The 27695-nt window shown below is 55.6% G+C and overlaps 6 protein-coding genes across 22 annotated transcripts in view; 5 read left to right on the top strand and 1 right to left on the bottom strand.

The window, feature by feature from the left end:
- Positions 1 to 1725, top strand: part of PLEKHA6 (pleckstrin homology domain containing A6) — a 41110-nt gene extending 39385 nt beyond the window's left edge. For all 11 annotated transcript variants that reach the window (XM_015884945.2, XM_015884946.2, XM_015884947.2 and 8 more), the window contains one exon: positions 291 to 1725. The gene's annotated coding sequence lies outside the window, so the exon portion shown is untranslated. The remainder of the gene's footprint in view (positions 1 to 290) is intronic.
- An 893-nt stretch (positions 1726 to 2618) lies between these two features.
- GOLT1A (golgi transport 1A) lies at positions 2619 to 4087 on the top strand. Its single transcript, XM_015884882.2, has 5 exons — positions 2619 to 2688; positions 3158 to 3249; positions 3339 to 3517; positions 3600 to 3663; positions 3834 to 4087. Exons 1-5 carry the CDS (start codon positions 2664 to 2666, stop codon positions 3870 to 3872), a joined length of 399 nt encoding a protein of 132 aa, XP_015740368.1. The 5' UTR covers positions 2619 to 2663; the 3' UTR covers positions 3873 to 4087.
- Positions 4088 to 6535: 2448 nt separating this feature from the next.
- REN (renin) lies at positions 6536 to 11635 on the top strand. The gene is made up of 10 exons (XM_015884876.2): positions 6536 to 7557; positions 8056 to 8209; positions 8327 to 8450; positions 8610 to 8728; positions 8852 to 9048; positions 9405 to 9413; positions 9696 to 9818; positions 10299 to 10443; positions 10523 to 10621; positions 10930 to 11635. The coding sequence occupies exons 1-10, from the start codon at positions 7457 to 7459 to the stop codon at positions 11089 to 11091; spliced, it is 1233 nt and encodes a 410-aa protein (XP_015740362.1). The 5' UTR covers positions 6536 to 7456; the 3' UTR covers positions 11092 to 11635.
- Positions 11636 to 13413: 1778 nt separating this feature from the next.
- ETNK2 (ethanolamine kinase 2) lies at positions 13414 to 20841 on the top strand. The gene is made up of 8 exons (XM_015884892.2): positions 13414 to 13710; positions 16673 to 16932; positions 17330 to 17467; positions 18462 to 18604; positions 18688 to 18771; positions 19134 to 19309; positions 19476 to 19549; positions 19666 to 20841. The coding sequence occupies exons 1-8, from the start codon at positions 13429 to 13431 to the stop codon at positions 19736 to 19738; spliced, it is 1230 nt and encodes a 409-aa protein (XP_015740378.1). The 5' UTR covers positions 13414 to 13428; the 3' UTR covers positions 19739 to 20841.
- The window catches only part of SOX13 (SRY-box transcription factor 13), a 31658-nt gene continuing 23437 nt past the window's right edge, over positions 19475 to 27695 (bottom strand). For 5 of the 7 annotated variants that reach the window (XM_015884885.2, XM_015884884.2, XM_032449234.1 and 2 more), the window contains exons 3-14: positions 27264 to 27369; positions 27038 to 27124; positions 26579 to 26751; positions 26220 to 26288; positions 26000 to 26114; positions 25842 to 25924; positions 25578 to 25737; positions 25271 to 25380; positions 25098 to 25194; positions 24872 to 25015; positions 22713 to 22929; positions 19475 to 22628 (exon numbers count right to left, since the gene is read on the bottom strand). In XM_015884885.2, coding sequence (XP_015740371.1) covers positions 22352 to 22628; positions 22713 to 22929; positions 24872 to 25015; positions 25098 to 25194; positions 25271 to 25380; positions 25578 to 25737; positions 25842 to 25924; positions 26000 to 26114; positions 26220 to 26288; positions 26579 to 26751; positions 27038 to 27124; positions 27264 to 27369 — 1638 coding nt within the window. In that variant the 3' untranslated portion in view covers positions 19475 to 22351. The remainder of the gene's footprint in view (positions 22629 to 22712; positions 22930 to 24871; positions 25016 to 25097; positions 25195 to 25270; positions 25381 to 25577; positions 25738 to 25841; positions 25925 to 25999; positions 26115 to 26219; positions 26289 to 26578; positions 26752 to 27037; positions 27125 to 27263; positions 27370 to 27695) is intronic. The other 2 variants (XM_032449233.1, XM_032449235.1) reach the window with 2 other exon arrangements.
- On the top strand, positions 20249 to 21320 carry LOC107324675. The gene has a single exon (XM_015884893.2). The coding sequence runs from the start codon at positions 20269 to 20271 to the stop codon at positions 21199 to 21201; it is 933 nt and encodes a 310-aa protein (XP_015740379.1). The 5' UTR covers positions 20249 to 20268; the 3' UTR covers positions 21202 to 21320.

Here is a 27695-nt window from a genome sequence, read left to right as displayed (position 1 = left end):
GGGGTGCCACTCCCCCCCGGTGTCTTTTCCACCCAACCTCCGTCCATCACTGCTTGCTCCAGCTAACACCTCCGAGCCACGTCAGCCCCATCTCCTCCTATGGAACAAGTGCAGTGTCCTCTGTGGTGTGGGATACAGCCAGGGACCCCAATGTAGGCAATGGGGCTGAGCAAGCTGCTGCCCCCCAGGAGGTGTTGTCCCCCAGGAGGTGCTGGGTATGGGGTTGAGTCTGTGGAGTTTTAATCCAGGTTGCTCATCTGTAGCACTCAGCTCTGCTCCTGTCCTTCCAGCTCAAGCCCTGGCAGCCGCCGGTGCCATCAAGTTCCATGGGGCCACGTTCTAGTGCAGAACAACATGAGCCCTGGCTCAACACCAACCCTCTCTGCGCCATCGTTTTTGGTTCTCCTGGACCCCCTCCCTCCTTCCCATCGATGGCATCACCCCGGGATGGATGAGCAAGAAGGTGGAACCCCGACGCTCTGCCCCATCCTGGAAGAGCTGTGCAGGTGCCACAAGGACTGGGGACACTGAGCTTCAACCTGGCACTGGGACACAGCTGTGTTGTCCTGGGTGCATGGAGGGACACGTGCAGCTGGAACAGGAGTGCAGCATCCCTCAGCTCTCCGTGCACTGGTCACACAAAGGAGACCATCTCCACCATGGATGGTGCATTCTCCATGTGCATCTTTGCTCCTGGCTGTGCCCTGAATGCTTTCAGCTCTTTGCTGGAGGGAGGTGCCAGCCCCATCGTGGCTGTACTGGGAACAGGGAGCACGGAGAGGGGACACATTGGGACACAGATGTCCCAGAGGCTGGGATGGTGAGGGCTGCCCAGCATAGAGCCATGGGCATGGAGCAGCAGGTCAGACAGGGACAGGGGATGTGGGGAAGGAGCAGAGAAGCGAAGCAGAGCCAATGCGCCAAGCAGCGATCTGCAGGATGGATGGGGATGGTGACAAGGAGGGGACCGGGCTGGAGCCGTGAATGCATCCAGGTGGTAGCAATGCTTTACTCATGGCCACCTCTGTCACAGCCCAGGTGGCCCAGCAGGAATTCCATGGGGCTGCCCACATCCAGCACTATTTGGGCAGCCCTCTGTGCTGGAGGGGGGGTTCCTTCTCCAACAGCCCCGGGGATGGATGTGGAAACAGGAGGGGGCACCTCAGCTGCGCAGCATGGACTGGATCCCTCTGGTCTCACCACACAGCTTCGCCATTGCACTCCAACCACATCAGCTTGGTCGTTTCTCCTATCTCAAGCCAACCCTTTATTTCATGTTATTTTCGCTTTCCAGAGGGAAAAACGCTGCCTGAAAACACAGCACTGTATGTGTGTATGTGTGGGAGGGGGGGGGGATGAGTGATGTCCCCATGGCTGGATCCTGATGTGTGCCCCCTCTGCATCCCCATCCCCCCCCCTGACTCTTAGCAATACTCATAGGATCCCAAGCCCCTCCCGCAACCCCCTTAGCTCATAAAGCTGGTCCTTTATTTTGCTATTACATGCCTTAATATATGTTTTATGGAGAATTATACATTTATTATTATATATATATATATATGGGATGGTGTTTTTTTTTCTCTTCTGGGAGGTGTTTTAGTGCTGATCTCTCTGCAGGGCTGTCGGCACAAAAGGAAGCAGATTCTTTGCCAATTTATCAAAAAATTAAAAGAAAAAGCAAATAAAAAAAGACCCTATTTAAAAATAAAAACCCCAATATATATATATACACATCTATTTTTTTCTGCTTTTATGAAAAGCAAATTTATTTAAAAATAAAAATATATATATATATATATATGCGTGTGTGTAAAGAGATTGTGAGGTAGGAGATGCCTTTATTTCCCCAGCTGGGGGGGTGAGCAGGGCAAAGCCCTTTGTGTTGGGGTGGGGGGGTTTGGCTGGGGGGCAATGGGTCTCTCTTATGGCTGTAGGAGATGGGGTCGGCCTTCAGTGTCCTCATCCCGCAGCAGCAGTGCAATGGAATGGGTCATTGGGGGCTTTTTGGTTTTACCTTTGTTGGGTTTTGATTTTTCCTTAAAGGAAATAACAAATTAAAACAACAGCAGAAAGAAAAAAAGGGCAAAAAAACACCCAAAACCTGACCCAAATGTTTTGATGCTGGGTTTTGATTTGGGTTATTGCTTTTCATACAGCAGCAAATTGTAACAGAGAGCTGAGCTGGCAATGGGATTAAATCTATTAATGCACTGTTGGGGGGGGGGGGAAGGAAGGGGTTATTTTGTTTTTTGGGGTGGTTTTGGGGTGGGTTTTTGGTTTTTTTGCTAGTGTTAGAGAAATAAAAGTATCTCTGAAAGGTGATGGTGGTGGTGTTTGTGCAGAGCTAAAGGTTCTGATGTTGGATTGAAGAGCTGTGGGGCAGATAGGCCAACGCTCAACCTATGTGTTCTCTCCTCTCCTCCTCTTTTGGGTTTCATTTTCCCCTTGGTGTCTCTATTCCCAAGCATCTGCTTTGAAAACGTAGCTGTGGAGTGCACTGGGGGTGGCACAAGCCCCATAGGGAGATCCCCCCATAGGGAGATCCCCCCACCCCCCACTTTGGCTGTGGGGCCGTTAATGATTTGCAGGATGACGTGGGGACTAAAGGGCCTTTCCAAGGGTCACTGCTGGGAAGTGCCCGACACGTGGAGCTGTGGGGCAAAATGGTGACTCTGAGCGACTTCCAGAGTGAGTGGGAGCTGGGGTGGGATGCTCATGGGGTGTGCTGGGGGTGCTGACCCCACAGCAGGGCTGGGGGTAATATGGGGAAAGGAGAGGGGGGGAGGGCAAACAGTGCGGTGCTGGTGTTGGGAGCATGAATTGGATGTGATCCATAGGGATTGGCACTGTGGGGTGGGGGGGGGTGTAAGGAAGTCAAGCAGGGAGGTATCCGGCCCCTTGTCCCCACCAGAGCATCTCATCAACCCTTTGTGCAACCACCTGGGGTGACTTTCCTGTTTAGTTTACCAGTGATTGATTCTGCATCTCTCAGCCTCCCTGAGGTTTTAGGGTTTACAGCCTCCCCAGGGCTTCAGCATAGGGAGAGAATCACATGGACATTGCTGGGAGGGAATGGGATGGGGTGGCACTGCCTGGGAGGTGGGAAGGGGAGGGCAGAGCAGTGCACCCAAACCTCATTTCAGCCCATCCTCTGCAGGGATCGGTGTGGGTCTGGTTGGTTTTGGCATCTTCTTCATCCTCTTTGGGATGCTCCTGTACTTTGACTCGGTGCTCTTGGCCTTTGGGAATGTGAGTATGGCCCCAGAGGGTGGGAAGCTCTAGAGTAAAGGAGCCATAGGGCAGGGCTGCTCTCACCCCTCCCTGCTGCCTCCTCCCAGATCCTCTTTCTCTCTGGTTTGGTCTTCATCATCGGCTTCAGGAGGACCTTCACCTTCTTCTTCCAAAGGCAGAAGATGAAGGGCAGCAGCTTCTTCCTTGGGGGGGTCCTCATCGTCCTCATGCGGTGGCCGCTCCTGGGCATGTTGCTGGAGGCTTATGGCTTCATCACACTCTTCAGGTCTGCATGGACCCACACAGCCCAATCCATGCCACCAGCATCTACTATGCCAGGCTTAACAGAGCCTTTTGTTTCCGTGCAGGAGCTTTTTTCCTGTGGCTTTTGGCTTTTTGGGCTCGCTGGTGAATATCCCTATTCTGAACAAGGTGAGTGGGGCACTGGGCATCCCACCTTGGGGGATGCTGTCCTTGGGGGATAGAAATTGCTGGCAATGCTGTATTAAAGCAGCATTGTGGACATGCAGGAGGAGGTCAGCATAGTCTCCCTGCTGCTCCTGGAGTATGGTGCTGCTAATCAGGAACGGTTCCTCTTGTAGCTCTTGGAGAAACTGGGTGACAGCAGCTCCGTGGTGTGACCATGGGATGGATAATGTCATGGGACATCACGAGTGGTCCCTCATTCCTGCTGGGGGTTGGAGATGACTGTGCTGCAGGGATGGTGCCTCACAGGCTGTGCCAGGCAGGCTTTGTAATTATTATTATTATTATTGTTATTATTATTGTTGCTGTTGTTGTTGTCATTCCCTCATGTGAGCTGGATTTAATTGTAAAAACTGTGTCTGAGACAATACTGAGACTGTGATCCTTTTCTGGGGCTTGGAGCCTACACCTAAGCCACTAAGAAGCATCATGGCCATGGCTGGAGGTGACATGGAGACCTTCCCATGGCCATGGCTGGAGGTGACATGGAGACCTTCCCATGGCCATGGCTGGGGGTGACATGGAGACCTTCCCATGGCCATGGCTGGAGGTGACATGGAGACCTTCCCATGGCCATGGCTGGAGGTGACAAGGAGACCTTCCCATGGCCATGGCTGGAGATGGCATAGAGACCTTCCCATTGCCATGGCTGGGGGTGACATGGAGACCTTCCCATGGCCATGGCTGAGGGTATGACATGGTAAGACCTTCCATGGCCATGGCTTTGAATGGTGGCTATGGGGACCTTCCCAATGGCCATGGCGGGACTTCGTTTAATTGAAAGGTGACATTGGAGACCTTTCCAATGGCCATGGCTGGGGTGGACATGGAAGACCTTATCCCATGCCATGCTGGGGGTGACATTGGAGAACTTCCCATGGCCATGGCTGAAGGTGGCATGGTGACATCCCCAGTGGCTGCAGCTGCCTTCCCACGCACCCAGCAGGACCAAGCAGAGCCCAGGGAGCAGAGGGAGAGGGCAGGGGAGGTTAGGAAAACACCCATTAAACCACATTAACGTTTCATGACCTGATCGGAGGAGAGTAAATTACCCCTTTGAAATCCAGTGACCACGAAAAAGCAAACGACATCCAAGGTTATGAATTAATTGAGGTATTGGGGTGGGAGGGGGAGCTGATGCACTTGTAGGGCAGCACATGGACACGGGGCCGCTGTCTGAGCACTCACTTTTCCCACAGCCTTATTTCCCATGGGATGCAGGGCTGGGTGTAGTGATGGCAGCACAGTGGGGCTGGTGTGGGGGCAGCTCTATGGGCAGGGGACAGGAACTGCTCTGCTGGGATACAGAACAGCCTCTATCCAGGAAAGAACAGGTTGGGTAACCCCACAGCTCTGCAGTCAGAACAACGAGCTCAATGGATACGAACCAGGATTCTACGGGCACTTGGGAAGCTGGATGCAAGCAATAAGTTTAATTAAACCAGGGCAATCACATCAAAGCTGGTCCCTGTGCTGATCCCTTTCTTAAATAGCAGGAATTAATTAACGAGTTTGAGTTAAACATGTTCCCTCCTGATTGGAGCATGGCCTGAGTGTGCTGGTGGTGCTAACAGGATCTGCAGCAGGTGGGAGTTGATTTGGGAGCAGCTCAGCTGATATGGGTTGGTGCATCCTCTGCTACACCTGGGGTCCCAAAGCCCTTTAGTAGGGATGAAGCATGGCAGCCTCTAGAGGTTGGGGTTCTTCTTCTTCTTCTGCTGCTGCTGCTTTTGGGGCTGTGCTTATGGGATGTTGCTGCCTGGAAGGGGATGTATGTAGTGTGAGTGTCTCTTCTCCCATTGAATCCTTCTCTGTAGTCTGCTGGTGTGAGCTTGGAGGAAGGCAGAAGTGGGACTGATCCTGCAGGCATCATTTCCTATGGCAAAGCACTCAGGTTTGGAGCTGGGCACCTGCTTGTTGGGCTCAGTCACTGAGCAGGTGATTGGGACCCACAGCATCCCTGGCATGTGGCTGTGATGCTGTGTCTGCTTGCTGGTGTCCATCACAGAAGCAAGGGAATCAAACTGGGGGGGAGTCTCAACTCTGCCTGACATCCTCCCATCCCCAGACTGCAATATGAGGTTGGGATGATATGAGCAAAGCTCATGGGCACATGTAAATCTAGGTAACCCATGACACCAGGTCTTTCTATCACTGCTCCCGTGTACCAGCTGCTTGTCCTTCTGGTGGTGGAAAATGCCTCGTGGGGTTTTTCCTTGCTTGGAGGGAGGTTCCATGCACTGAGGAGCATCCTTGAGGTCCTGTGGATATGCTCTTCCTGATTACAGCAGAGATGGAAACCCCAGAGCCCCATACCCTGGGTTCACCCTCCCCTGGATGACTCGACCCCTTTGGAAGTGACGCTGTACCCCGAAGTTCCTCCTCTGGGGACTTATGAGCACTTGGGATGCCTGGAAAGGGGATTTATGCCTGGTGGCTCCTTGCCAGGGGTTAGGATGCTGCCTCCTGACCCCACAAGGCTGCCCCTGGTGACGCAGCTCTGGAGCCTGGCATGGGAAAAGACGTCAGGGCTGGGTGAAATGGGGCCATGGCTGATGAGGTGCCCATCGGGTTCAGCCCTCCCCTGGCTCCAAATACCAAGACCCAAAGCCCTGAGGAGATTGGGGTGGAGGAGGCTGTGAAGACCCAGGTTTGGAGGTGAGGTGGGGAGGGGGGGGGTGCCTCCTTATGCCCCCCACATTTGTGTCCCCAGGTGAGGGTGCCAGCAGTGCCCTGAGCAAATCCTGGCAGCAGTGTGTTTGTGTAGCTGAGGGCTTCGAGGAAGGGGCAAATGTGTCATCAGGTTTCTTCTGAGAACATTTTTATTGCTGCTGCAGTCATTTCCCACTGAGGTTCTCTGGGTCCTGAGGTCAAATGCTGGGCTTGGAGCCATGGGGCTCAATCCAGCAGCCATCCCCCCATGCACCAGAGCTGGATGCTGAGCAAGGAACAGCAACATCAAGTGCTGGGATCCAGCAGCCCACCTTGTGTGAAGGAGTCCCCTGCTGCTGCAGTTATTGAGCAGTTCAGCTTGCTGTCTGCATCACCTGTGTGTCCCCACCCTGTGCTGGTTGGGCACCATGAGCTGTTCTGCAGTGATCACATTGTGCTTGGCCAGGCTGCAGCTGCTCATACAACTGCAATGAGTTCAGCACAAGTCTCTGCTCCCTCACTGGTGTTAGAATACAAGGGGAAGGGGGGGCTTTTCCCCTTTGCAGTGCTCAGAGCAGCCCCCATGGGGACAACAGCATTGGTAGGTTCATGGCCAGTGTCTGCATGGCCAAGTGGGGGCTGTAGTTGTCATTCCCAGCCCCATAGGAAATCCCTGTTCCTCCACTCCCCCCTTTCTCTGCTCTTTAGCAGCATAGCTGGACCAGACCTAAGCCTCCAACCCATGTATCCCCACCACTGTCTATTTCTCCTGCCTGATGGCAGCATTTGGCCCATGACTTTCATGCATCGTACTGTTGGTGCTCAGGGCTGACACATAGCAATGCTCTCAATTGCAAAGAATGGAGGTTATCAGCTCCCAGCTATTCAGAGCTGCCCTTACTAGCCCTGATATCTGGCTGTGCCCACCTACAATCATGCTGCCCTCCATCGTGGGCAGCCCAGCGCTCCATCAGCCAACTGGGAGGAGAAACCCATGGGAAGGCAGAAACCCAGCCTATAAAGCAGCCTCCCCTTTGGCATGAGGAGAAGTGGCTGGTGAAGGAGGAGACCACGTTGGGAGCACGAGATGCTGGCAGGAGGCAGCAGGAGGGTGCAGCAGTGTCTGCTCATCGTGGCTGTTGCATGGAGTGCCAACTTCTTCCACTCACCAGCCCTGGCTTTGCAGAGGTAGAGTTGTTGCTAAAGGAGCACCGTGTGCTGGGATTTACCATCTCCTTGTTTGTTTGGGGGGGTTGTTTGATTGTTTTTTGGCATTAAGGACCACAGAGCTCTCCTCTCTGCTCCTCCAGACCTGCTGAGAAACACCTTACTTCCTCTCTCTGGCTCTAAGCACACCTCACCCTCCTTGCTTCTCTTCCCCTCTGAGCACTGCATGGCATTGCAGCACCTCTCTCTCCATTCCAACCTTCCGAAGCCAGCACGACACCTTCCACTTGCAAAAGCAACGAGCTGAGCCTCAAGCTGAATTCAGCACAGCATGAACCTCCCGGTGTGTGTTGGGTACCCCCGCAGCAGGGTGTCCCCTTCCCATATCCTCACATCCCTCTGCTGGGCTGGGACCCAGCGGGCAGCTGCTGCCACCTAGAGCCCGGATCTCCCAGAGCAGGGAGTTGTGGTCCTTTGGGGGTGACCCCCACCCCTGCATCCCCCTCCTCTTCCCCATAGGATCGCGTTGCGGAGGATGCCCTCCATCCGGCAGACCCTAAAGGAGATGGGTATGAAGGTGTCCGACGTGTACCCAGAGCTGCGGCAGAGGAGCTGGGGGGCGGGCGGCCCCCGAAACGGAACAGCTCCCACCCTCCTCACCAACTACCTGGATGTGAGCCCCCTCCCCACGCACGGGGGTTTGTTGCCCCCCGTTCTCCCCCACCTCTCAGGTCCTGTCAGCCTGGAGGACCAACCCCGAGTCATTCTGCTGGTTCTATGCTCCTTCCAGACACAGTATTATGGCGAGATCAGCATCGGAACCCCCCCACAGACCTTCAAGGTGGTCTTTGACACGGGCTCAGCCAACCTGTGGGTACCGTCCTGCAAGTGCTCCCCACTCTACAGCGCCTGCAGTGAGTGCTGGGGGTGGGAGGGGACACTCTCCATCCTCACCCTTTGGTTTTCCACTGGATGTGGACAAATCCATTCATCTCAAGGGATGCTAAGAGATCTTGCTGGCCCTGCTAACCCCTTCCCTTGCTATTTCTGATGCCTTTCTGCCTCTTCCCCAGTTTCCCACAGCCGCTATGACTCCTCCAAGTCACGGACATACATAGCCAATGGTACAGGCTTTGCCATCCGCTATGGGACAGGCAGCGTCAAAGGCTTCCTCAGCCAGGATGTGGTCATGGTGAGGGCACACCCTGAATTTTGGAGCATCCCTTATAAGTACAACCATTAACCCAAAAATATGGGAGCTCTGCTGGGTTTTGCCCCCCCCATCTCCATGCAGAGACACTTGTGCCCTCCCCAGGTATCGGACATCCCCATCATCCAGGTCTTTGCTGAGGCCACGGTGCTGCCTGCATTTCCCTTCATCTTTGCCAGGTTTGATGGGGTCCTGGGCATGGGCTACCCCAGTCAGGCCATTGATGGCATCACCCCCGTCTTCGACCGGATCCTCTCCCAGCAGATCCTCAAGGAGGACGTGTTCTCTGTCTACTACAGCCGGTGGGTCTCGGGATGGGGAAGATATTGCTTTGCAGGGCTGTGGGATTGCAGCCTCAGAGTGCTGGAGCTACAGCTTGGGGCTTTGAAGAAGCCATGGCTGGGGCTGTGGGACTCAGGCTGGGCCAAGGGTGCCTGAAGGAGCTGGGCTAAATGAAGCAGCACAGGAGGCAGATGCATGCTTAAGTAGAGACTGTAGCTCTTTATCCCATCTAAAGATGGATTCTTTAATAATGAATGAGTCCCAAGGATGCTAGCTGCCACCACAGCCTGGTCAGGTTGCTGCTTGAGTGCCCTTGGCACTCTGGGATGCAGCCACCAACAGACCACAGGCTCACAGAGCATCTCTCTCTTTACAGAGCTTCAAAGTAAGAAGATGAAAAGCATGAGCCCTCTGGAGGCAGCACCCACTGACAGCATCACAAACCCCATATTGTTTCCTATAAGCTCCAGCCCTGCACTGAGCTCTGCCTTCACCTGTCCTCAGCACCCACCTGCCCTACTCCTCACCCTTGAAGTCTCACATCCCCTACACTAACCCAGGGTTTCTCCTGCTTTGCTACTGCTCACCAGGCTGACAGCACTGCATGCTCCCTGCCCCAGAAACCCCAAGCAAAGGAGGGTCGCCCCATTGTGCTTTGCAACCTTAGGAATGCTCCTCTGAAGCCTGGTGGGGAAATCATTCTGGGGGGCACCGACCCAGCCTACTACACCGGGGACTTCCACTACCTGAGCATCAGCAGGAATGGGTACTGGCAGATCAACATGAAGGGGTGAGGATATGGGGTACATAACCTAAATACTGCCCTGAGCACACAGGCTTGGGAGGATGGGGCTGTGGGCTGCTTTCTGCTCTCAGAGGGAGAGGGAGTGGGGTTGGTTCCTCCAGCACAGAGCTGCACCACGATGATGCTCATCTCACAGTGCTGGGGAATGCAGAGGGGGAGGAACTGTGGGCTGATTCCACTTGGAAGCTGAGGTGGAAGAATTTAACCCCTGTCAGCCTGCAGGAGCAGCGTGAGATGCTGAAACAATTCTGCTTTGTTTAGCTTAAGAAATAACAATAATACCAACAACAACAATAAAAGATACATGATGAAGCCTTGCTTTCACATCTGAGGAACTTGAAGGGAGTGATCCCAAAGGATTTTGTGTGCTGGAGGCACTGGGATCAGCACATGTTCTGCACAGCTGCTGCTTCTGAGCTGTGATAACCATGAGAGCTCAGGGTCCCCCTCTCTCCTCTGTCCCAGGGTGTCTGTAGGGGCTGAAACATTGTTCTGCAAGGAGGGCTGCTCAGTGGCCATTGACACCGGAGCATCCTACATCACTGGCCCAGCTGGCCCTGTGTCTGTGCTGATGAAAGCCATTGGAGCAGCAGAGATGACTGAAGGAGAGGTGAGCAAAGCCTGGCTGCATCCCCACACTCTCCCCAGCCCATCCCAGGGCTCAGTGTTGCCTCCTCCTCCTCCTGCAGTACGTGGTTGACTGTGAGAAGGTCCCTCAGCTGCCCAACATCTCCTTCCATCTGGGTGGGAAGGTGTACACACTTGGTGGCTCAGCCTACATCCTCCGGGTAAGCTGTGTCTCTGTATGAGGGTGGGATGCTGGTGGGGATGAACTTCTGGAGCATCCCTAAGAGCAGTCACAGAGTGATGCTGCCTGTTGTTTCCCCACACATTCATGTACAGCAGAGATGTCCAGGTGAGCCAGAGCATCAACCTACTGCTGCTTCCTTGGGTTGGGGATATAGGAGTCAGCAGAGCTGGGCTCTTTGTGTATCCCTTTGTGGTAGAAGGGAAATCGATGCCAAGCACAGGGCATGCACTGAGCTGGACATCTCCCTCCTTCCATCTCTGCCATAGAGTCTGTTCCTCTCTGCAGCAAACCCAGTACGGGGAGGACATCTGCGTGGTGGCTTTCACAGGGCTGGACATCCCTCCCCCTGCTGGACCCCTCTGGATCCTGGGTGCCAGTTTCATCGGGCATTACTACACTAAATTCGACCGTCGCAACAACCGCATCGGCTTCGCCACCGCCCGCTGACCGCCGGGGGGTGCTGGGAGCCAGCTGGGGGGGTGAACGATTCAACACACACAAACGAGAGCAGAGCTTCCTTAAAGCACAGCCACCTCCTCTCTGCACTGAAGCAACTGCAAAGCCTCGTGTTCTCCCACTCCAAAACCCCCGCTCTGCTTCCCGAGAGCCTCTGATATCATGGGGTGAGGGTGGGAGGGGGGAGAGCAGAGCCTGGGAGCATCGTATGGAGGAATCAAAGTGGGATCCTGCAGCTGGAGCTGCACCTCGGGGGGGGGCTTTGCAGAGTGATGTGAATTGCTGCTGGCTGGGGCAGAGGAGCTTGCAGGTTGCAGACCCTGCGGAGTGATGTTTGGTTGCTGTTCTTGTTCTCAGATGGGAGGAAAATGAATCGGTATCATCAGGCTGCTTCCAGTGATGGTTCTTACAGCTGGTGTTAACCCTGCCCCTCTCTGTAATTTAATATTAAACGACCCCAGAGCAGCAGGAAGTTGAGTGTTCTGAAGGGGAAAAGAGGAAAAGTTCTGTTCTGGGAACTGGGGAACGAGTGTTGACTGCTGGGATCCACCACAGCAGCTGCTATGGGGTGGGCAGCACTGCAGGCTGCTCTTCCCCTTCGTGTTGAAGAGCTGAGAACCACCAGCTGCAAATCTGAGCCCTTCCCAAAGCAGAGCAGTTGGCAGAGCTCTCATCCCATCCTTGTTGTGGGCTCAGGCACTGAGCACAGTGATAAGCTGCAGGAGCTTCTCCTCCTCACCCCACCACCAGCAATGGCTGCTGCTTTATCAGGGCAGACCCTAAGGAGGGCTGGGAGTAATTCCCCTTCCAGCACAGCATGGGATGCTGCCAGCCAGGCTGCAGCCTTGCCAGCCCTCTTTCCTGCAAGGCCCAGGCTCTGAGCAGTGGCCAAGCCGCCAGATTTTGCCCTTGGAAGAGTGTCGGGCAGCACGTAGCTGATCTTGAATGTTTAAACCTCTTACCATCAAGCTGCACATCACTGGGATGGGAAAGGCTCCCTGGATGTTCCTTGTTGCTTTCCATCCCCTTCTTCAGCACTGTGAGGCAGGGAGAGCAGTGGGAGGGGGCAGAGGGAAGCTGGGGGGGGGAGGGTGGTTCTATACGGGTCAGCTCTGGAGCCCTACAGCCATAGGGAGATGCTTGAAAGCGGTGGGGCTCATCCCAGACAAGATGCGTCTTTGGGTCTGGTTCTGCTCCTGTTCAGCACAGTCAGAGCAGCAGGAGAGAAAAACGTTCTGGGTTGCTGCTGGCCCTTCGGTCTGCCCATTAGCACCTCTAATAGCCTGTGCCAGGGCCATTTCCTGGTGCCTGCTGTGCAGAGCTGGCTGCAAGGCACCGCTAACCCGCAACTGCCCCGTATTAACACTTGTGATCGTTACAGGCGAGCAATTAGGCCACGCTCGGCCCAGCAAAGAGGCCGGAGCAATTACGGCCATCCTATTAAATCTGACAGCGCTCTCTCTATATATAGCAACGCAGGGAACTGGTTTATTTTCTTCCCCTTCCTTGAACGATTTTCCCCAAGTCTCCATGGTCCATTTAGTCTGTTGCAGCCGCAGCCAGCTGTAAACTTTGGAGGGGGCATTCTGTGCTCGGAGCAGTTGTTATTTCCTTTGATAATGAACTGAGGCTGCAGTGGTGTCAATGGGGCTGGCAGGTGGGTGCTGCTCTGTCTTTAACCACCCAACCTCTCTGCAGCTCACCTGTAAACCCCAGCTGATGTGAGATGAGTGTGAGCACAGGGAGAACTGGTGGAGATCATAGAATAGGGGGGGTTTTGATTCAGAAGGGACCCAGAAGGATCAGCTTTTGGGTTGGATGGGACCCCACTGGGTGCAGCTCCTGGTGGAGATCATAGAATTACAGAACACATTGATTTGAAAGGGACACAAACAAATCACCCTGTCCAACTTTTAAGCTGGATGAGACCGATTTGAGTCTGACTCACGGCTACACATCACCCAGACCCCAAACTATAGGATGCCACCCGGTTACCTCGAGGTATAGCCTGGGAGGGTGCTGCATCCCCTCCCAACCCCATAACCTCGCTGCAGCAGCCCTGTGTTATCCTCCTTCCCCATCCATTTGAGCCCCGATCCCAAAGCTCAGCCTCACGTCGCTGAGCTTCCCGAATCCCCCCGAGACATCAGCGTTGCCGAGGGGGCTCCGGGACTCATCCCATAGGTTCGCAAAGCGGCGATGCCCGGAGTCGGCGAGCATCGCGTTCGGAGCGTTCCCCGTTGCGGGGCCGGTGCGGGTCCCGCTGACCTCACAATGCGGGCGGGCGCTGGTGCGGGAGGCGGGCGACGGGAGGCGGGCCGGTGACTCATGGCTTCCCAACGACGGGCGGCTCCTCCCCGCGGCCGCCGGCCCCGCGGCAGCCCCCGGCACATGGGCCGAGGGTCGGGGCGATCGGAGCCGGGGATGGCCGGACCGCCCGGCCGATGTCCGGATTGTTGGGAAACGGAACGGGGAGGAGGTGGAAGTCTTGGGGTTCCCGGCGTGCTACAGCTCGGTGTGTTGGTGGATGAAGGGGATGTGCTGCCCGGAGCGCTGCGGTTGATGCGGGAGCTGAGACCCAGCTGGGAGCCGGCCAGGGTGAAGACCAAGGTACGGGGGGTGCACGGAGGGGGTCCCGTGAGGGCGGCTATAGGATGCACTGCGGGGGATGTAGGGCCTGACGTAGAGGGTATGTCATGCCGATGCCCCGTTCCCTCAGGTGTGCAGAGCTCTCATACAACGAGCCCCCTCCTCTTTCCCCTGCAGGCTTTGGGTACACCATGAGGAGCCACGGAATCCTCATGTAGGATGAGATGCAGATGCAGAAGGTCCCTCAGGGCTGGAGATTGGGGGTCGTGCTGTCAACCCCCAGCATTAACCCACACTGTATGGCAGTGCCACCAGACGCCACGCATCACAGCTTCAGGGTTCATGTGGGTTAGCAGCAGGCTTGCACTTCTACCAGGTCGCTTCCTTTGCATAGAGTGAGTTGGGATGGGTGCTGATATCCTGCATAGAGCAGGGCTCACTTATCCCAAGCTGGCACAGCAGTTGCTGGGACTCTGCAGCCCCTGTCCTCTTCCCCACCTATACCCAGGTGTGCAAGGTGTGGGGGGCAGAAAGGAGGTTGTTGGGGGCTTCATTGCCATGGGATGTCATGGGATGGGTATGGAGCAGGCAGGAGGCAGAGCTGGATGCACTCAACCACGCGTACGTGTGCATGCATGTCCTCTGAAGGCACACGCTTCCTGTGTGCCTGGAGTGCCATTAAAAATGTATTAATAGCCAAGTGTAATTAAATACAAGAAGCTGCAGGAAAATACATACGAAAGGGCAGATGGTAAGGGACAGGAAGCTTGGAGTTTGAGTTCCTCAGGCTGCATAGTTGAGAGGGCAGGAAATGTCCCGGGCATTGCACAGCACCTCGTACAGCTCTATGGAGCTTATGGGGAGCCTACAGGGAGCAGGTTCTGCTCAGGAATGGAGAGGAGTTTGCATTCAGCAGCAGCTCGTATGTGCTGGGTATGTTTTTAATTTAGAAAAGACCAAAAAAAAAAACCAGAATAAAAGAAAACTTAGGAGACATCAAGGGGAAATCCTCTGGTTACGTTTCTCTCTGTGAGAGGTATTGGGATTGGATTGGAGTGGTGCGTGGTTCTCAGCTGGTTCCTATTAATGTTCCTGTTAGCTTCCCTCTGTAGACTGGAGCAGTGCCCGGTTCGGTGTGCAGTGTTGGGGCACAGCTGCCTGCAAGGACTGTGCCAGCCTGTGCCTGCAGCATGGAAAACCCTCCCTGTGCTTGGGACGGGGTGCAGAAAATAAGAAGGTCGGGTGCTTGGTGTCATCCCACTGCCAAGCTCCTCAGCCCCATGTACTGAATGTTGTGCTGCTCCTCATCCTTTTGGTTCTGCTCCCTGGGCAGCTGTATCTCTGTTGCTGGAGTGGTTTTGCAGTGACTCAAGCAGCATGATTACCTCCAAAGGGAAACAGCAGGACTGCAAGGATTTGGGCACAGCGAAGGGCTCTGCTGTCCCTCCCTCCTAGGATTTGTTTTAGCTTAACTTTGGCAGCAAAGTGCTCTGCTGCAACAAGGGCCAGTGCTGCTGTGATGTGTTTGGTGCTCAAAGAGAGCCAGCGTGGGGACATAGGGCTGCAGGAAGGCACAGAGCTGCACCTCATCAGTATGTATGGACAAAGCTTGGGGCTGCTACACAGCTCTTACTTTCCCCTTACTTACACATACACCTCCTATGGAGGAGCTGCCCCCAACATGAGCCGTCTCCAAACTCAATGGCCTGGAATTCAAAGGGGATAAAGCTCTGTAATCCCATTAAATCCACTGAAAAGGGCTGATGGGGCCGGGAGGCAGCAAAGCAAGGTGCTGCACTGCATGGACCTGGCCTGGAGGCAGCGCTGAGCACCTTGAGGAGGAGCTGCTCACCTGTAGATGTGCACATGCAGCTGGTAGACATCAGCACAGCCCTGCAGTTTGGATTACTGGATAATGCTGCATTACTGGAGCCTGGCAGGGCAAGGAGAGCTGAAATTGTGGTAGGAAGACAGGTTGGTTGGGTGGGAATTGCAGCTTGGTTACATGCAGCATCACCTTGCCCAGCTGTGGGTGTGAGGATAATGGACACCGCAGCCTGTAATGCCCAGCTGTGTAATTCCAGTGCAGAGTTTCCCTCAGCAGGCTGCATAGGGAAGCCCTATATATAGGCACCCCACATAGGAGCGTGAGTTGCCGAGTGAGCTGTCTAAAATTAGCTGTCCCACCCCCGAGCACCGCTGCTCCCTACCACGCACCCTCCCAGCATCATCACACCGGCTCTGTCTCGCCAAACAGCGAGGAGATGAAGGGAGAACACACTGAGGATGGTTCCCCTCCTTGGCTGAGCATCCTGCCCTTGTTATGGGAACCCAAACCCCTTGTAATACCCATAGAGATGGTGCTGCAGCCCATGGTAGGGTGAGGACCCCAGTGCAGGATGAGCAGGGCCCACATGTGTGTGGGCAGGCGGCCAAATTGGGGCTCCCAGAGAACAAAACTCTCTTTCCATCTGTGAGGAACCATCAGAGCAATGACAAGAGACGTCCCCAGCAGAGACGTCCCTGCCTATCAGCGACTCGTGACCCCCCGGCGGGGAGGGTCAGGAGGAGGAGATGGGGTGGTGGTGTTTGCTCAGCCTTGTTTGCTGTGCTTTTGGTGGTTTGTGCCAAAAGGGCTGGTTGTTTTTGGGACCGGTTCCCAGGGTCGCTGAGATGCTGGCTGTGCTTGCAGCACATCTCGCTGCCCCTGAGCAAAGAGGTGAAAAACAGCAGCGGGTTCCCCTCCTCACCCCCCCTAGAAACACAGTTTGATGCAGCTGAAGCCTTGTACCCAAGCAGAGCCCCAGGCACCCATTCAATCTCATGCCACATCCCACAGGAGCTTTTCATGCTGCTGCATCCCTTTCCCCATTGCCTATAACTGCCAGTGCTGTGTCTGTGCCATGAGGAAGGGGGATCCCAGTGCCCATCCTGCATGGCAGGGACGTGCGGGCATCGCTCTGCCGCCCCTTCTCCCCTGCAGCTCTTCACCGACGGCATCACCAACAAGTTGGTTGCCTGCTACACGGATGAGGACATGGCAGATGCAGTGCTGGTCCGTGTCTATGGCAGAAAGACGGAGCTCTTTGTGGACCGGGAGACAGAGCTGAGGAACTTCCAAGTGCTACGTGCCCATGGCTGTGCCCCCGACCTCTACTGCGCCTTCCAGAATGGGCTCTGCTATGAGTTCCTGCCTGGCATCGCCCTGGGACCCGACCATGTGAGGGACCCCCGCATATTCAGGTGTGTGGGACCCCCAGTGCTGGGGATATGGGGTGAGGGAGGGAGCAGGGTGAAGTGGGACCATGTTTTCAGCTCTCTTCCTCTCTGCCTTTGGTCCAAACTGGCACCCAGGTGCTGCAGTCCTACCCTTGCCATGCTCAGACCTGGGTGGTGATGGGGTCAGAATCCCCAGTGCTGTGCACTCCAGTGGGGCTGAGTCAGCAGCTGTGATTTTACAGCTATGACTACAGGATCGTGGCTTCTGTCTGAGCTCACCCTGGATAGGTGAATGCTGACTCAGATTCGAGATCCTTCAGAGGCTGGCAAAGAACAGGGAGTTAACTGGGCTGTGTGTGTATTATGGGGCATCTCTGTTGAGCCAGCTCGGACTTTCACTCACACTTCTACTCATTTCCAGGCTGGTGGCCCAGGAGATGGCCCGGGTTCACGCCATCCACGCCAATGGGAGCCTCCCCAAACCCATCCTCTGGCAGAAGCTGCACAAATACCTCGCCCTCGTGAAGACGCACCTCAGCCCAAAGGTACCCAACCCCAGGTAAAGGCAGAGGGATCCCAAAGAGCCAGGCTCTGGCTTGGGCACCCACTGCCCACCCATCTGTAGGTCTTCTTCCTATGGGACATGGGTCCACAGGTAAAGCCTCTGCTGGAGTCTGGGCTTCCTGAGCAGGGGCCTGGGGAGTGCTGGGCACGTGTGGTTCCTCTGTGAGCAAGGTTTTACAAGCCCCTCATAGCTTGGGGTGTTCATAGGATGGAGGTACCCTCAGCTGCCTGCTGCAGGAGCTCTGTGCTATGGCTGCCCAGCAGTTGGGCAGGGTCTGACTTGAGCCATAGACACCCATGTGCTGTGATAACCCTCCTCCTCCCTGTGAATTTTGCCTGTGATTTATGCCATCACTAGAATAAAACGGAGCCCAAAGCTCTTCTTACAGCAGGATCTGAGCAGCAGGGTTCTGCTAGCACTGCTGGAGGGGATGCTGGCAGCCCAGCTCTATTTCAAAGCACTTTATCCCATTGCTGGGGGGGCGATGCCATGCTGGGAGCCTGGGTTCATGTCAGGTGAGTGAGGGCACATCAGCTCTGTGGAAGGATGCAGGCAGCCCCCAGAGGTGGCAGAGGTGAACAAACCCAAAATCAGGCAAATAATTAACCAGGTCCCTTGGATGGGATTGCAGGGCTGTTCTTTACCCAACTCTGCACCTTACATGAAGCCAATTTGGTAATTATTAACATGCTCCATTCTTGGAACTACAGCTGCAGAGGTTACAGTGTGTGGGGCCTGGAGGACTCAAAGAATTCCCATCACCTTTGGGTCAGTCTTAGAGATGAAGGGAATGGCTGAGGTTGTGCCAGGTGCCCTGGGGGACCACGCAGGATGTACCTGAGCTGAGCTTCCCTACCAATCCCTGCTCTGTGTCACTAATGAACTCGTTTATAACACGCACAAAGGGAAGCAGGAGCAACGCTTTCCCTCTGCCCCTATGGGAGGTTCCCTGTGAGCAGAAGTGATTCTGCCCCCTCCCCTTCCCCAGCCTCCACCAGGATGTGCCCAGCCTGGAGATGCTGGAACATGAGCTGGCCTGGATGAAGGATACACTCTCACAGCTGGGCTCCCCCGTCGTGCTGTGCCACAATGACCTGCTCTGCAAGAACATCATCTACAACAGAGAGCAAGGTCAGTGACAGCAGCAGAGGGGTCACTTTGTTCCCCCCCCCTCCCTGGTGCTGATGGCTCCAGCCCATTGCTTTCCTTTGCAGAGCACGTCCGCTTCATCGACTATGAGTACACTGGCTACAACTACCAGGCTTTTGACATTGGGAACCACTTCAATGAGTTTGCAGGTGAGCTGGCTCCTCTCTGTGGCTCTGAAGTTCTCCCTGGGTTGGAGCAGCTCCCCATTATCTGCCTGTCCTTGAGGAATGGAGGGAGCTGCATCTCTTAAGCCACAATGAGAAATGGCCACAAATCTTTGGGTGATGTGCAAAGCAGCATCTCTGCTTGCCTTGATCCACTGGTTGAGGTGTGAAGCCTGCAAGAACTCAGCTCTATTAACCACATGGCTGCCTCAAATCAGAGGGCTCAACTCCTCTATGCAAGCCCAGAGGTGCAGTAGTTTCACTCGCATGGGGAGAACGCCTTGGCCACATCCATATGCCCTGGAAGAGCCATCCTATGGCCGCCACTAACCCCTCTCCTCTTGCAGGTGTGAAGGAGGTGGATTACCGCCTGTACCCCAGCAAGGAGACCCAGCTGCAGTGGCTGCGCTCCTACCTGCAGGCCTACAAGCAGCTCACCCAGGGGGGACAAGGAGGCACCGGGGTCACTGTGTCTGAGAAGGAGCTGGAAGCTCTTTATGTGCAAGTGAACAAGTTTTCTTTGGTGAGTGATGGAGGTGGGAAGGATCCAACTTGTCCCCACGTTCTGCTTTTCATTCATGGGGTTCAGGTGCAGTTGGGTGAGGGCTGGGGGCTGCCCCACAGAGAGCACCTTATAGAAACCCACACCTGGGCTGTGCTGCTTCTGATCCCTATTCTGTCTGTTGCAGGCGTCCCATTTCCTTTGGGCATGCTGGGGTCTGATCCAGGATAAATACTCTACCATAGACTTTAACTTCTTAAGGTGAGTCCATGCTGAGCTCTGCAGAGCTGAGAGGACCAATGTCTGAGCGCTCCATACTGGAGATATCCCACGACCCAAGCTGGGTCCATGTCTCATGTCTGTCCCTCTTTTGGCAGATATGCAAAGCTAAGGTTTAGGCAGTACTTCAAGATGAAGCCAGTGGTCACAGCCCTGCAGATCTCCAAATAGCAGCTCTGGCCCATGGGACCCTGAGTTATTTTGTCCTTGCTGCATCCACAGCCCTGGCACCTCCCTCGCCCCCTCCCCACCCAGGGGTGAGGGCAGGTCCCAATGGTGGGAAGGGGGAAGAGGAACTTTGCCCCAGCCACCGATTAAAGGAGACCCTGGACATACCCAAGACTGGACCATGAGATCCTCAAGAGGACCACGGAGAGGTCCCTGCCTACACAAGGACACCTCACCATCGCCTTACAGCAAGCCTGGCTCAGCCCCACTACCTGGCAGCCCTGTGTCTTGCTGGTATTGCTGCTGCTGGGCCTGGCAATGGGAGGAAATGGGACCCCTCATCCATCCATTCAGGAGCACTGAGCACTGCTGGGATGCTTTAGCTGCCCTGTGCTCACGCTGTGCCTGTCAGCTTCACTGTCCCCTCTGCCCTGCCTGCTCAGTGCTCTTGACCCCGAGAACCACCCTTTATAGGTCTGTATTCACCCCAGAGCTGGGCCTATATCTGAGCATGGGACACTCTTCCAAGCAGGATGGGTGCTGCTGCCATGGCACTGCAAGACAGCAAAGGCAGCATCCTCAGCAGTGCTTCAAGCACTGTTCTGTGCTCAGCTTGGGGCTGCACCTCCCCACAGCCCCATCAGCTTCACCTGCAGCATCCCACAGTGCAGTGGGGGGGCTCCCAGCCCTATAACCCCCTATATCCCCCTATATTGGGGAGCTCAGTGCAGCCACAGGTCCAGAGAGTGGCACCCCCATTGGTGCAGCTCTGGAGGCCCACGTGGGGATGCCCTGGCATGAGGTGGATGAAGCCAACCTGTCCCAACAAGTGGGTACAGCTTTGTCCCCAGTTGGTATTTGGCTGCTGTCCCCTCTGCAAGGATGGGCCTATCCCACCGAGCACTGCCCAGCTCATGACAGTGGTGGTGCATCAGGTGGGGGCTGGGGGACATGGTCACTTGCCTTGGTTGCTTGGCAGATGCAATGGGAAAAAGCACCTGCCCCCTCAGCCAGGGCACAGGAACATAAACCCAGCAAAAACCTGCGACTTTTGTTGCATCTGGTGGTTGTTTTGGTGCACAATAAAAGCTGCTGATAGCTGGAAACTGGGGGCTAATGGATCTGTGGTGCCTGGTGCAGGACTTGGGCTGGTGCAGGAGTTGAGGGGGGGTCCCTCATCACAGGGTGTGTTGCTGTTGTTCCCTCCCACCTCTCCAGCAGTGCAGTGCCCCCTGCTTCAGGCAGGGCAGCACGGAGCATTTGGCTGCAGGAGGCAACAGGCAGAGGAGGCTGAAGTGGGGATGAGACAGGTGAGAAGGGGAAAGGGAGGAGAGGGCAGAGGAAAGAGCAATGGAACAGCACAGAGAAAGCATCGTATGGAGCAGGAAAACAGGTGGGAAGGGAGAAGGAAGCTCCCAGATCTGGATCCCAAGCCCCTGGGTTGGCCAGACCCAGCCCTGAGCTGAGCTCCAAAACATCATCTTTATTGTGCCAAGGGGTGGAGAGGGCAGTTTGTAAACAAGTATGTGAAATATACAGGTTAAGTTACTCGTCGTCTTATTAACAAAATAAAGCTCTATCTATATTTACAGTCTTTAAAAAAAAAAAAAAGAGAAAAGAGAAGAGCTGCCCCTTTGATATTCACGGCCACATCCAGCCCCCAGCCTGAGCTGTGCCATGGGGGGAATAAATAAAGCACTGAGAAAAGGGGAAGAGAGAGTGGGGTGGGCAAAGAGAAAGGACCCCCACTGGCTGCTGTGGCCCTGGAGTGTGGGGGAGCAGTGGTGTTGCTGCAGCCCGTAGCAGGGATGTGATGCATGCAACAAGGCTGTGCCTGGCTGCTGCCACACGGCGGTGCATGTGCTCTACACTGCGCCTGGTGCTGCATGCACAGCCACCGCTGCACCCGCATGCAAACCCTGTGCTGGGTGCACGGGTGCTGAGCAGAGCCAGGTATTATTTCTTTTTTTCCTCCTTTTAAATTGCTGCCATCTTTTCCTCTCTTCCCCCCCTCCCCATGCCACAATGCATGGGGTGAAGCCTGCGCTCACAGAGCTGCGGTGCAAAGGAGGGATGCGTGGACCCAGAGCAATGCTGGGGCTGCCTGAGGGCTGGGGCTCAGCCAGGGAACAGCACCCTCTTTATTTACAAAGTGGGACAGAGCGTAAGGAGCATAAAGGGCTCCTCAGTGCCCTTGGCTTGCATTCGGGTCAGGCAAGAGCTAAAAAAGGCTCCATAAGAATTCACTGACAGGCTGAGAAGGGGAATGGTGGTAGGGTGGGGAGGGCTGGGCTGAGCAGAGCTTATGGGTGTCCCCATAGCTGCGGGGTGGCAGGTGGCATAAGTAGGGAGTAGAGGGCTGGAAGTTCTCCCATGTCCCAATCCCTTCAGGTCCTTACTGGATGGCTCCCCAAGCCATCAGCTCTTGACCAAGCTGCAGAGCCCCATTCCCTTACAGCAGCAGCGGCACCACCACGTACTCAAATCCCCCCCATCACCCACCACCGCTCATCTCATCCCTGCAGCCGCTGGGTCTTTGCCTGAACCACATCCCATCTCACTGGGGGTCACCAGCGCCTGGTGCCAGCCAGCCCCGCTGCCCCCCACCCTGGCCCCTCAGTCTGTCAGCACCACCAGCTCTCCATCGCTCTTCTCCTCTCCCTCCGAGTCCTCCTCCTCGCTGTAACGATACATCTCACCATCCGCCACCGAGTGCCCATCGTCCCCACCGCCATCACCTTCCTTCAGGCTACGAGCGCTGACGATGACGGGCATGCTGGGGTCCACACCGCGGGGCAGGTAGTGCTCCATCAACGGGGACGGCAGCTGCATGCCCACCGGCCGTGGGTACAGCACATCCGAGGAGCTGGGGGGCAGCTGGCTGCCCTGGGGACTGCGGGATAAGGGATGGGATGCTATGAGCGGGATGGGAGCGGGGCGAGCCCCTCGCTGCCCCCAGGGCATCCCTCTGTTTTACCCTATCAAATAGCCCTGCCGGGCGTCCTGCCGCCGGTTCCTCATCAGTGCTTTGTACTCCCCAACACGCAGCCGTTTCCCTTCCACGATGCACGTGCGTTTGGGTCTGGGTTTGTACTTATAGTCAGGGTACTTCTCCAGGTGCTGCCGGCTCAGCCGGGCTTGCTCCTCGTAGTAAGGCTGCTTCTCCTGGTTCGACATCGACTTCCAGCGGGAGCCTGGGCACAGAGGAGGCCATGGGATGTGTTTAGCCCCTGCCGTGCTGCAGCTTTCCCCATGGAGATCTGTGTGCATGATCCCATGGCAAGAGGGGGATTCATGCTCACGGGGGCTGGATTTAGATGGTCTTTAAGATTCCTTCTAACCCAAGTCATTCTGTGGATCTGGGAATGCTCACATGCTGCCCTATGCATGCTACACTGGAATGTGCAGTAGTGGGATGCATCTCTGGACCGTGGGGCCTTCAAGTGAGATAGGAGCCAGGGCTGGGCTGGTGGTACCCCTGGGATCCCTGCCATGCATGGTCCCCAGCCCTGACCTTCTGGGGCACCTCTCCCAGTGGGTGCTGTGGCTGCAATAGAGTGACTTGGATTCCCCCACTGGCTGACCTGCACTGTCATCTCCACCTGCACCCAAGGCAGGAGTGGAAAGCTGAGCACAGCACAAGGCTGCTGGCTGGGGAGAGGGATGGGAACAGGGGCTGCATCCAGACCCATGTCTGGGTATGGGGAGTGATGGTCACACTGGAGGGATCGCATGATTGCACCATGGAGTGGGTCTGGGATGGCTCAGCCCAAGAGAAGGTGGAGGGGATGTAACTGCAGCTTCCACTGCATAAAGGGCATATGGGGAAGAGCGAGCCCAGCTCTCCACATAGGTGCAATTTGAAGGACAAGAGGCAGCAGATGAAAGGCAAATTACAGCTGGGCACTAGGAAACAATTCATCCTGCAGGGAGTGGGGCAGCCCTGGGAAAAGGTCCATGAGGGGTGTGGGATCTTCACCCTTGGAGATGCTCAGAACCAACATACAGCCTTGAGCATCCTCATCTGATGATGATGCCAGCAGCACTTCTGGCTTTAGACCTCTAGAGTCCCTATTCCCATTCCCTAAACCCTCCCTTGGGTCACCATCCCCTAGAGCACATCTCCCTCCCCTGCACCACCAGTTGGTTATTCTGGGTAAGCCAAGGCACGGAGCCATACACATCCCACATCCTCCCTCTGGCTCAGCCCTTCATGCTGCCTGAGCCCCACATTCTCAGCAGCAGCCATTCAGGGAAGCACACAGCAACCAAAACCCCCAGCCTCAAGTGAGCACCGGTCCCAGCCTGCTCAGCTGCAGGTTAAATTTGCCCCAGTGAGCAACAAGCAGCTCTGGCTCCCCAGGCAGAACTGCGCCAGCTATTTAAAGCCACGGACATCAAGTATGACAGCAACCAGAACACCACACACGTCCGGCTCCTGGACCCCTCTCCGACCCCCAGTGGTTATGAGCAGATCCTGCCTGCGTGCTCTTTTCAAAGGGAAAAGCCCAGCAATTGTTTCGCTTCTTTTTTAAACAGAGCGGAGCTGCTAAAACGAGGTGGAGGTGGAGCAAAGTGTGTGAGCCTTCGGATGGGCTACTGGGAGACCGCATCAATTGCTTTTAATAGCTGGGGTGAAACAGGCTGCCCCAGGGCTGGGGTGACAGCAAGATGCTGGTGGGGGGTTGGGGGAGAGGGCTGGAGGATGCTGCCAGGCAATTGAGGATGGTGTAAAATCATATTGCTGGGATACAGCAGCATGGGGCACATAGAGCATTGGGGGGGAGAGGGGGTTCAGGGGTGGTGAGTAGAGTTGCTCTTGGTGGAAGATAGCAATGAAACAGTGCTCTGGACCCTGGCATAGGGGGATAATTTACCCCAAAGGTCCCTGCCCGAAAGGATGTCCATGGCCACTCAGCAGTGGGTCCATGTCCACCCTCACCCTGAGCATGCAGTGTGCCCCTGCTGCTGCTTCAGCCTCTGGTTCCTCTTTGCACACCTTTGTCAATCTGATATCACGGCCCCATTGCTGCGCCCCCCCCAGTGCTGTGGATTTCCCTCTCCATTCCATCCCCCACCACAGCTGGGATCCCCCCACCCATACACAGCAAGGAAGGGTGGACGCGGAGCACTCACCCAAGATCTTGCTGATACTGGAGTTGTGCATATCTGGGAACGCCTGCAATATCTTCCTCCTCTCATCCTTCGCCCACACCATGAAGGCATTCATGGGCCGTTTGATGTGGTTGTTGTTCCTGGACTCGGGGAAATGCCTCGTTCCTATGAGGGGAACCCAAAGGCTGGGTTTGAGCAGGAGGAATAGCAATGTGGCACTGCCCCATGGCACCCGCTGTCCCCATACCATCCATCTCACAGCTCAGCAGAGCCTCATCCAGGCGGTGTGTGGGTGTCTCCTCCATCCGCTCCTTCACAGGGGAAGCATCGATGCCAACGTGGTCCTGCAGGAAGCGTGGATGGAGTCATCGTGGGGTGCAGGGATGGAGGGGGATGGGGGATGGTCTGGGTTGGGCTCACCTTGCGGTAGGGGTGGCTCAGTGCACCCTCCATGGCACCACTGTGGCCGTGCAGCAGCTGCCGTGCATCCTGGATGGCTTTGGTGATGGCATCACCCTCACCTAAGAATCCTGGTGGGAAACCAGCCCGGGGTTACCCATCAGTACCCCAAAACTACATAGTGCCTATCCCCCAACCCAGCAAAAAATGGGGCACCCAGAGAACCCCAACAAGGTGGGACTCCATGGAGCAGAGCAGTCTGCTGCCTCTTGGAGGTGTTATGGGGTGGTTTTAGGACCCTCCATGGGTGGAGGTGATGGGAACCCACCCAAGGGCAGGTTGGACGGGCTGCTCTGCAGGTCTCGCATGGCCCCATGGCTCGGTGTGAGGGACTGGCAGCTGCTCATCTTCAGACTGGGTGAGCTGGAGGCACTGGGGAGCTCGGAGCCTTTGGGTTTGGCCGTCAAGTTCAGCGGCTGTGAGGTCTCCTAAGGTAGAGAGAAGGCAGGGTGTGATGTGCAGCCACTGGCACACCCCAGGTGCAGGGGTACAGTGAGTGCTTTGGGGCTGTAGAGGCACTTTGAGGCCATACCTGCATCTGGAGGTGGCCGGAGCCACTGGGTCTCTTTAGCGTGGGAGGAGGAGGGCTGTGCAGCAGCTGCACGGGGTAATCCACTGCAGGGAACAGAGGAAGTATTGGGGGATGAGGGCACCCCACAGGCATCCCTGAGCCCAGGGGACTCGGCTCACCTGGCTTGCAGGGGATGGGTTGGATGGGCAGAGCAATCTGAGGGTCCTGTGTCACGGGAAGGGGCTGATGGCTGGGGGTGAAGGCAGGGATCATGACGTAGGGCATGTTGACCTGCTGGAGGAAAGAGCACCACAGATAATGGTTGTGGGATGGCAGAGCTGGGTGATGTCCCCACTATCCAGCTCTGTGGGAGGGTAGAGGGGTGTCCCACACCTTTACCTGGATCTGTTGCTGCAGAAGGTTGATTTTGTGCTGCTGCTGGATGAGCTGCTGCTGCTGCTTCGCAATCTGGAAGAAAGGAGACAGAGAGCACGTTAAAGACTTCCTATGATTCATCCTCAACATGGAGATAAGGGATGGAGAGCTTTGACCCTGAGCCACCCTATAGCAAGCAACAGGATGGGAAGTCTTGGGATCAGCACAGAAACAGGGCAGGTTTCTGGACAGATACTAAAGAGCTTCCTCCTCATCACTTCTAGAGGGATTCTGACCCCTGGACCCTGCCCTCCTGGTCCTGCCTCAATAGTCAGAGGGTACCAAAGTGCCCCCGAAGGGACACAGGTCCCCCTGGAGCCCACCTGCTCCTGCTGCTGCCGCGCCAGCTCCATCTGCTGCTTCTGCTGCTCAAAGAGCATTGCAGCCATGTTCTTCTGCTCCGAATGGGCTGTCAGGAGCTGATCCCGCAGCGTGGACAGCTGGTTGATCATGACAAGCAGCTGGAGTTCTTTCTCTGCCAGGCTCTCCTGAGTTCCTGCATAAGGAAGAAGCAAAGTTGGGGGCTCGAGAAGCAGCATCACCACCACAGGTGGGGGCTGCGGTCAGAGGGGGGGGGTTGAAAAGCCCCTCTGTGCCATCAGAGCAAGGTTTTATCAGGAAGGACCAGTTCTGGGTAATGAGCATTTTGGGTAAAGAACTACAAATCATCCCCAAAACAAGACACTGCAGACACCTCCCCTCCAATTGATGGGGGAACACAAAGCCTTGTGGGCACCCAAAGAGGGGCACAGAGCACTGAGGTGGCACAGAAGGGACCTCACCCTTCACTTCTTTGGTCTCAGCAGCATTTCGGCCCAGCAGCCTCTCCTTCCAGTCGCTGGAGAGTAATTTCTCAATGGTTGGCATCACTGTCCCCATCAGCAGGCAGTCAGCAGAGCAGGTTGGGGAAAGAAGAGCCATGTGAGCACAGCTTGAAGCTCTGCACCATGGCTCTTCCAAACCCAAATCTCTCCAAAAATAAGAAGAGGTCCCAGAAACCTTTCTTACCCTCTTTTAAGTTCCTGTTGAAGTCCAGCTTCTCCTGGCTGCCAACAGCAGGTTCAAAGGCTGAGCACCGCGGCTCCAGTGCATCACCAGCAGGTGAGCAGGACTCCTGCACACACAGAGCATCAGTTGGTGGAGAACCCATGGACAAGGACATCTAACATGTCTCCAAGCAGGAGACACCAAGCTGATGGGGTGCTCAGAGCTGATGGGATGTTGTTTCTTTGGGATGCCCTGCTTCTCCAAGCCCGGGGACTGAGAATATTGGGCAGAGAGAGAGGAAGCTCGAGAGCAATTAAAACAGGAACATAAGAGAGTGGCCCTTGTCCTGCACGTGGGGACAGTAGAGGATGTCTGCAGGTGGCCTTGAGGGCTGCACGCCAAAGGCAAATCCCAGGGCTGACCCCAGAGCACTGACAGCAGCCAAAAAGCCTG

This window comes from Coturnix japonica, chromosome 26 (genome assembly GCF_001577835.2).
Source record: "Coturnix japonica isolate 7356 chromosome 26, Coturnix japonica 2.1, whole genome shotgun sequence".
Lineage (NCBI taxonomy): Eukaryota > Metazoa > Chordata > Aves > Galliformes > Phasianidae > Coturnix > Coturnix japonica.
The sequence above is the reverse complement of the archived record's forward strand: the minus strand, read 5'-3'. Positions and strand labels throughout refer to the sequence as shown.

Bases quoted from the DNA above. Each gene is read 5' to 3' on its own strand.
- REN (XM_015884876.2), top strand. From the start codon at position 7,457: ATGCTGGCAGGAGGCAGCAGGAGGGTGCAGCAGTGTCTGCTCATCGTG. The intron at 8,210-8,326 runs GTGAGCCCCCTC...TGCTCCTTCCAG, and splicing joins TCCTCACCAACTACCTGGAT to ACACAGTATTATGGCGAGAT. The intron at 9,819-10,298 runs GTGAGGATATGG...CCTCTGTCCCAG, and splicing joins TGGCAGATCAACATGAAGGG to GGTGTCTGTAGGGGCTGAAA.
- GOLT1A (XM_015884882.2), top strand. From the start codon at position 2,664: ATGGTGACTCTGAGCGACTTCCAGA. The intron at 2,689-3,157 runs GTGAGTGGGAGC...CATCCTCTGCAG, and splicing joins GACTCTGAGCGACTTCCAGA to GGATCGGTGTGGGTCTGGTT. The intron at 3,250-3,338 runs GTGAGTATGGCC...GCCTCCTCCCAG, and splicing joins TGCTCTTGGCCTTTGGGAAT to ATCCTCTTTCTCTCTGGTTT.
- LOC107324675 (XM_015884893.2), top strand. From the start codon at position 20,269: ATGGGTGCTGCTGCCATGGCACTGCAAGACAGCAAAGGCAGCATCCTC.
- ETNK2 (XM_015884892.2), top strand. From the start codon at position 13,429: ATGGCTTCCCAACGACGGGCGGCTCCTCCCCGCGGCCGCCGGCCCCGC. The intron at 13,711-16,672 runs GTACGGGGGGTG...TCTCCCCTGCAG, and splicing joins CGGCCAGGGTGAAGACCAAG to CTCTTCACCGACGGCATCAC. The intron at 17,468-18,461 runs GTAAAGGCAGAG...CCCCTTCCCCAG, and splicing joins CCAAAGGTACCCAACCCCAG to CCTCCACCAGGATGTGCCCA.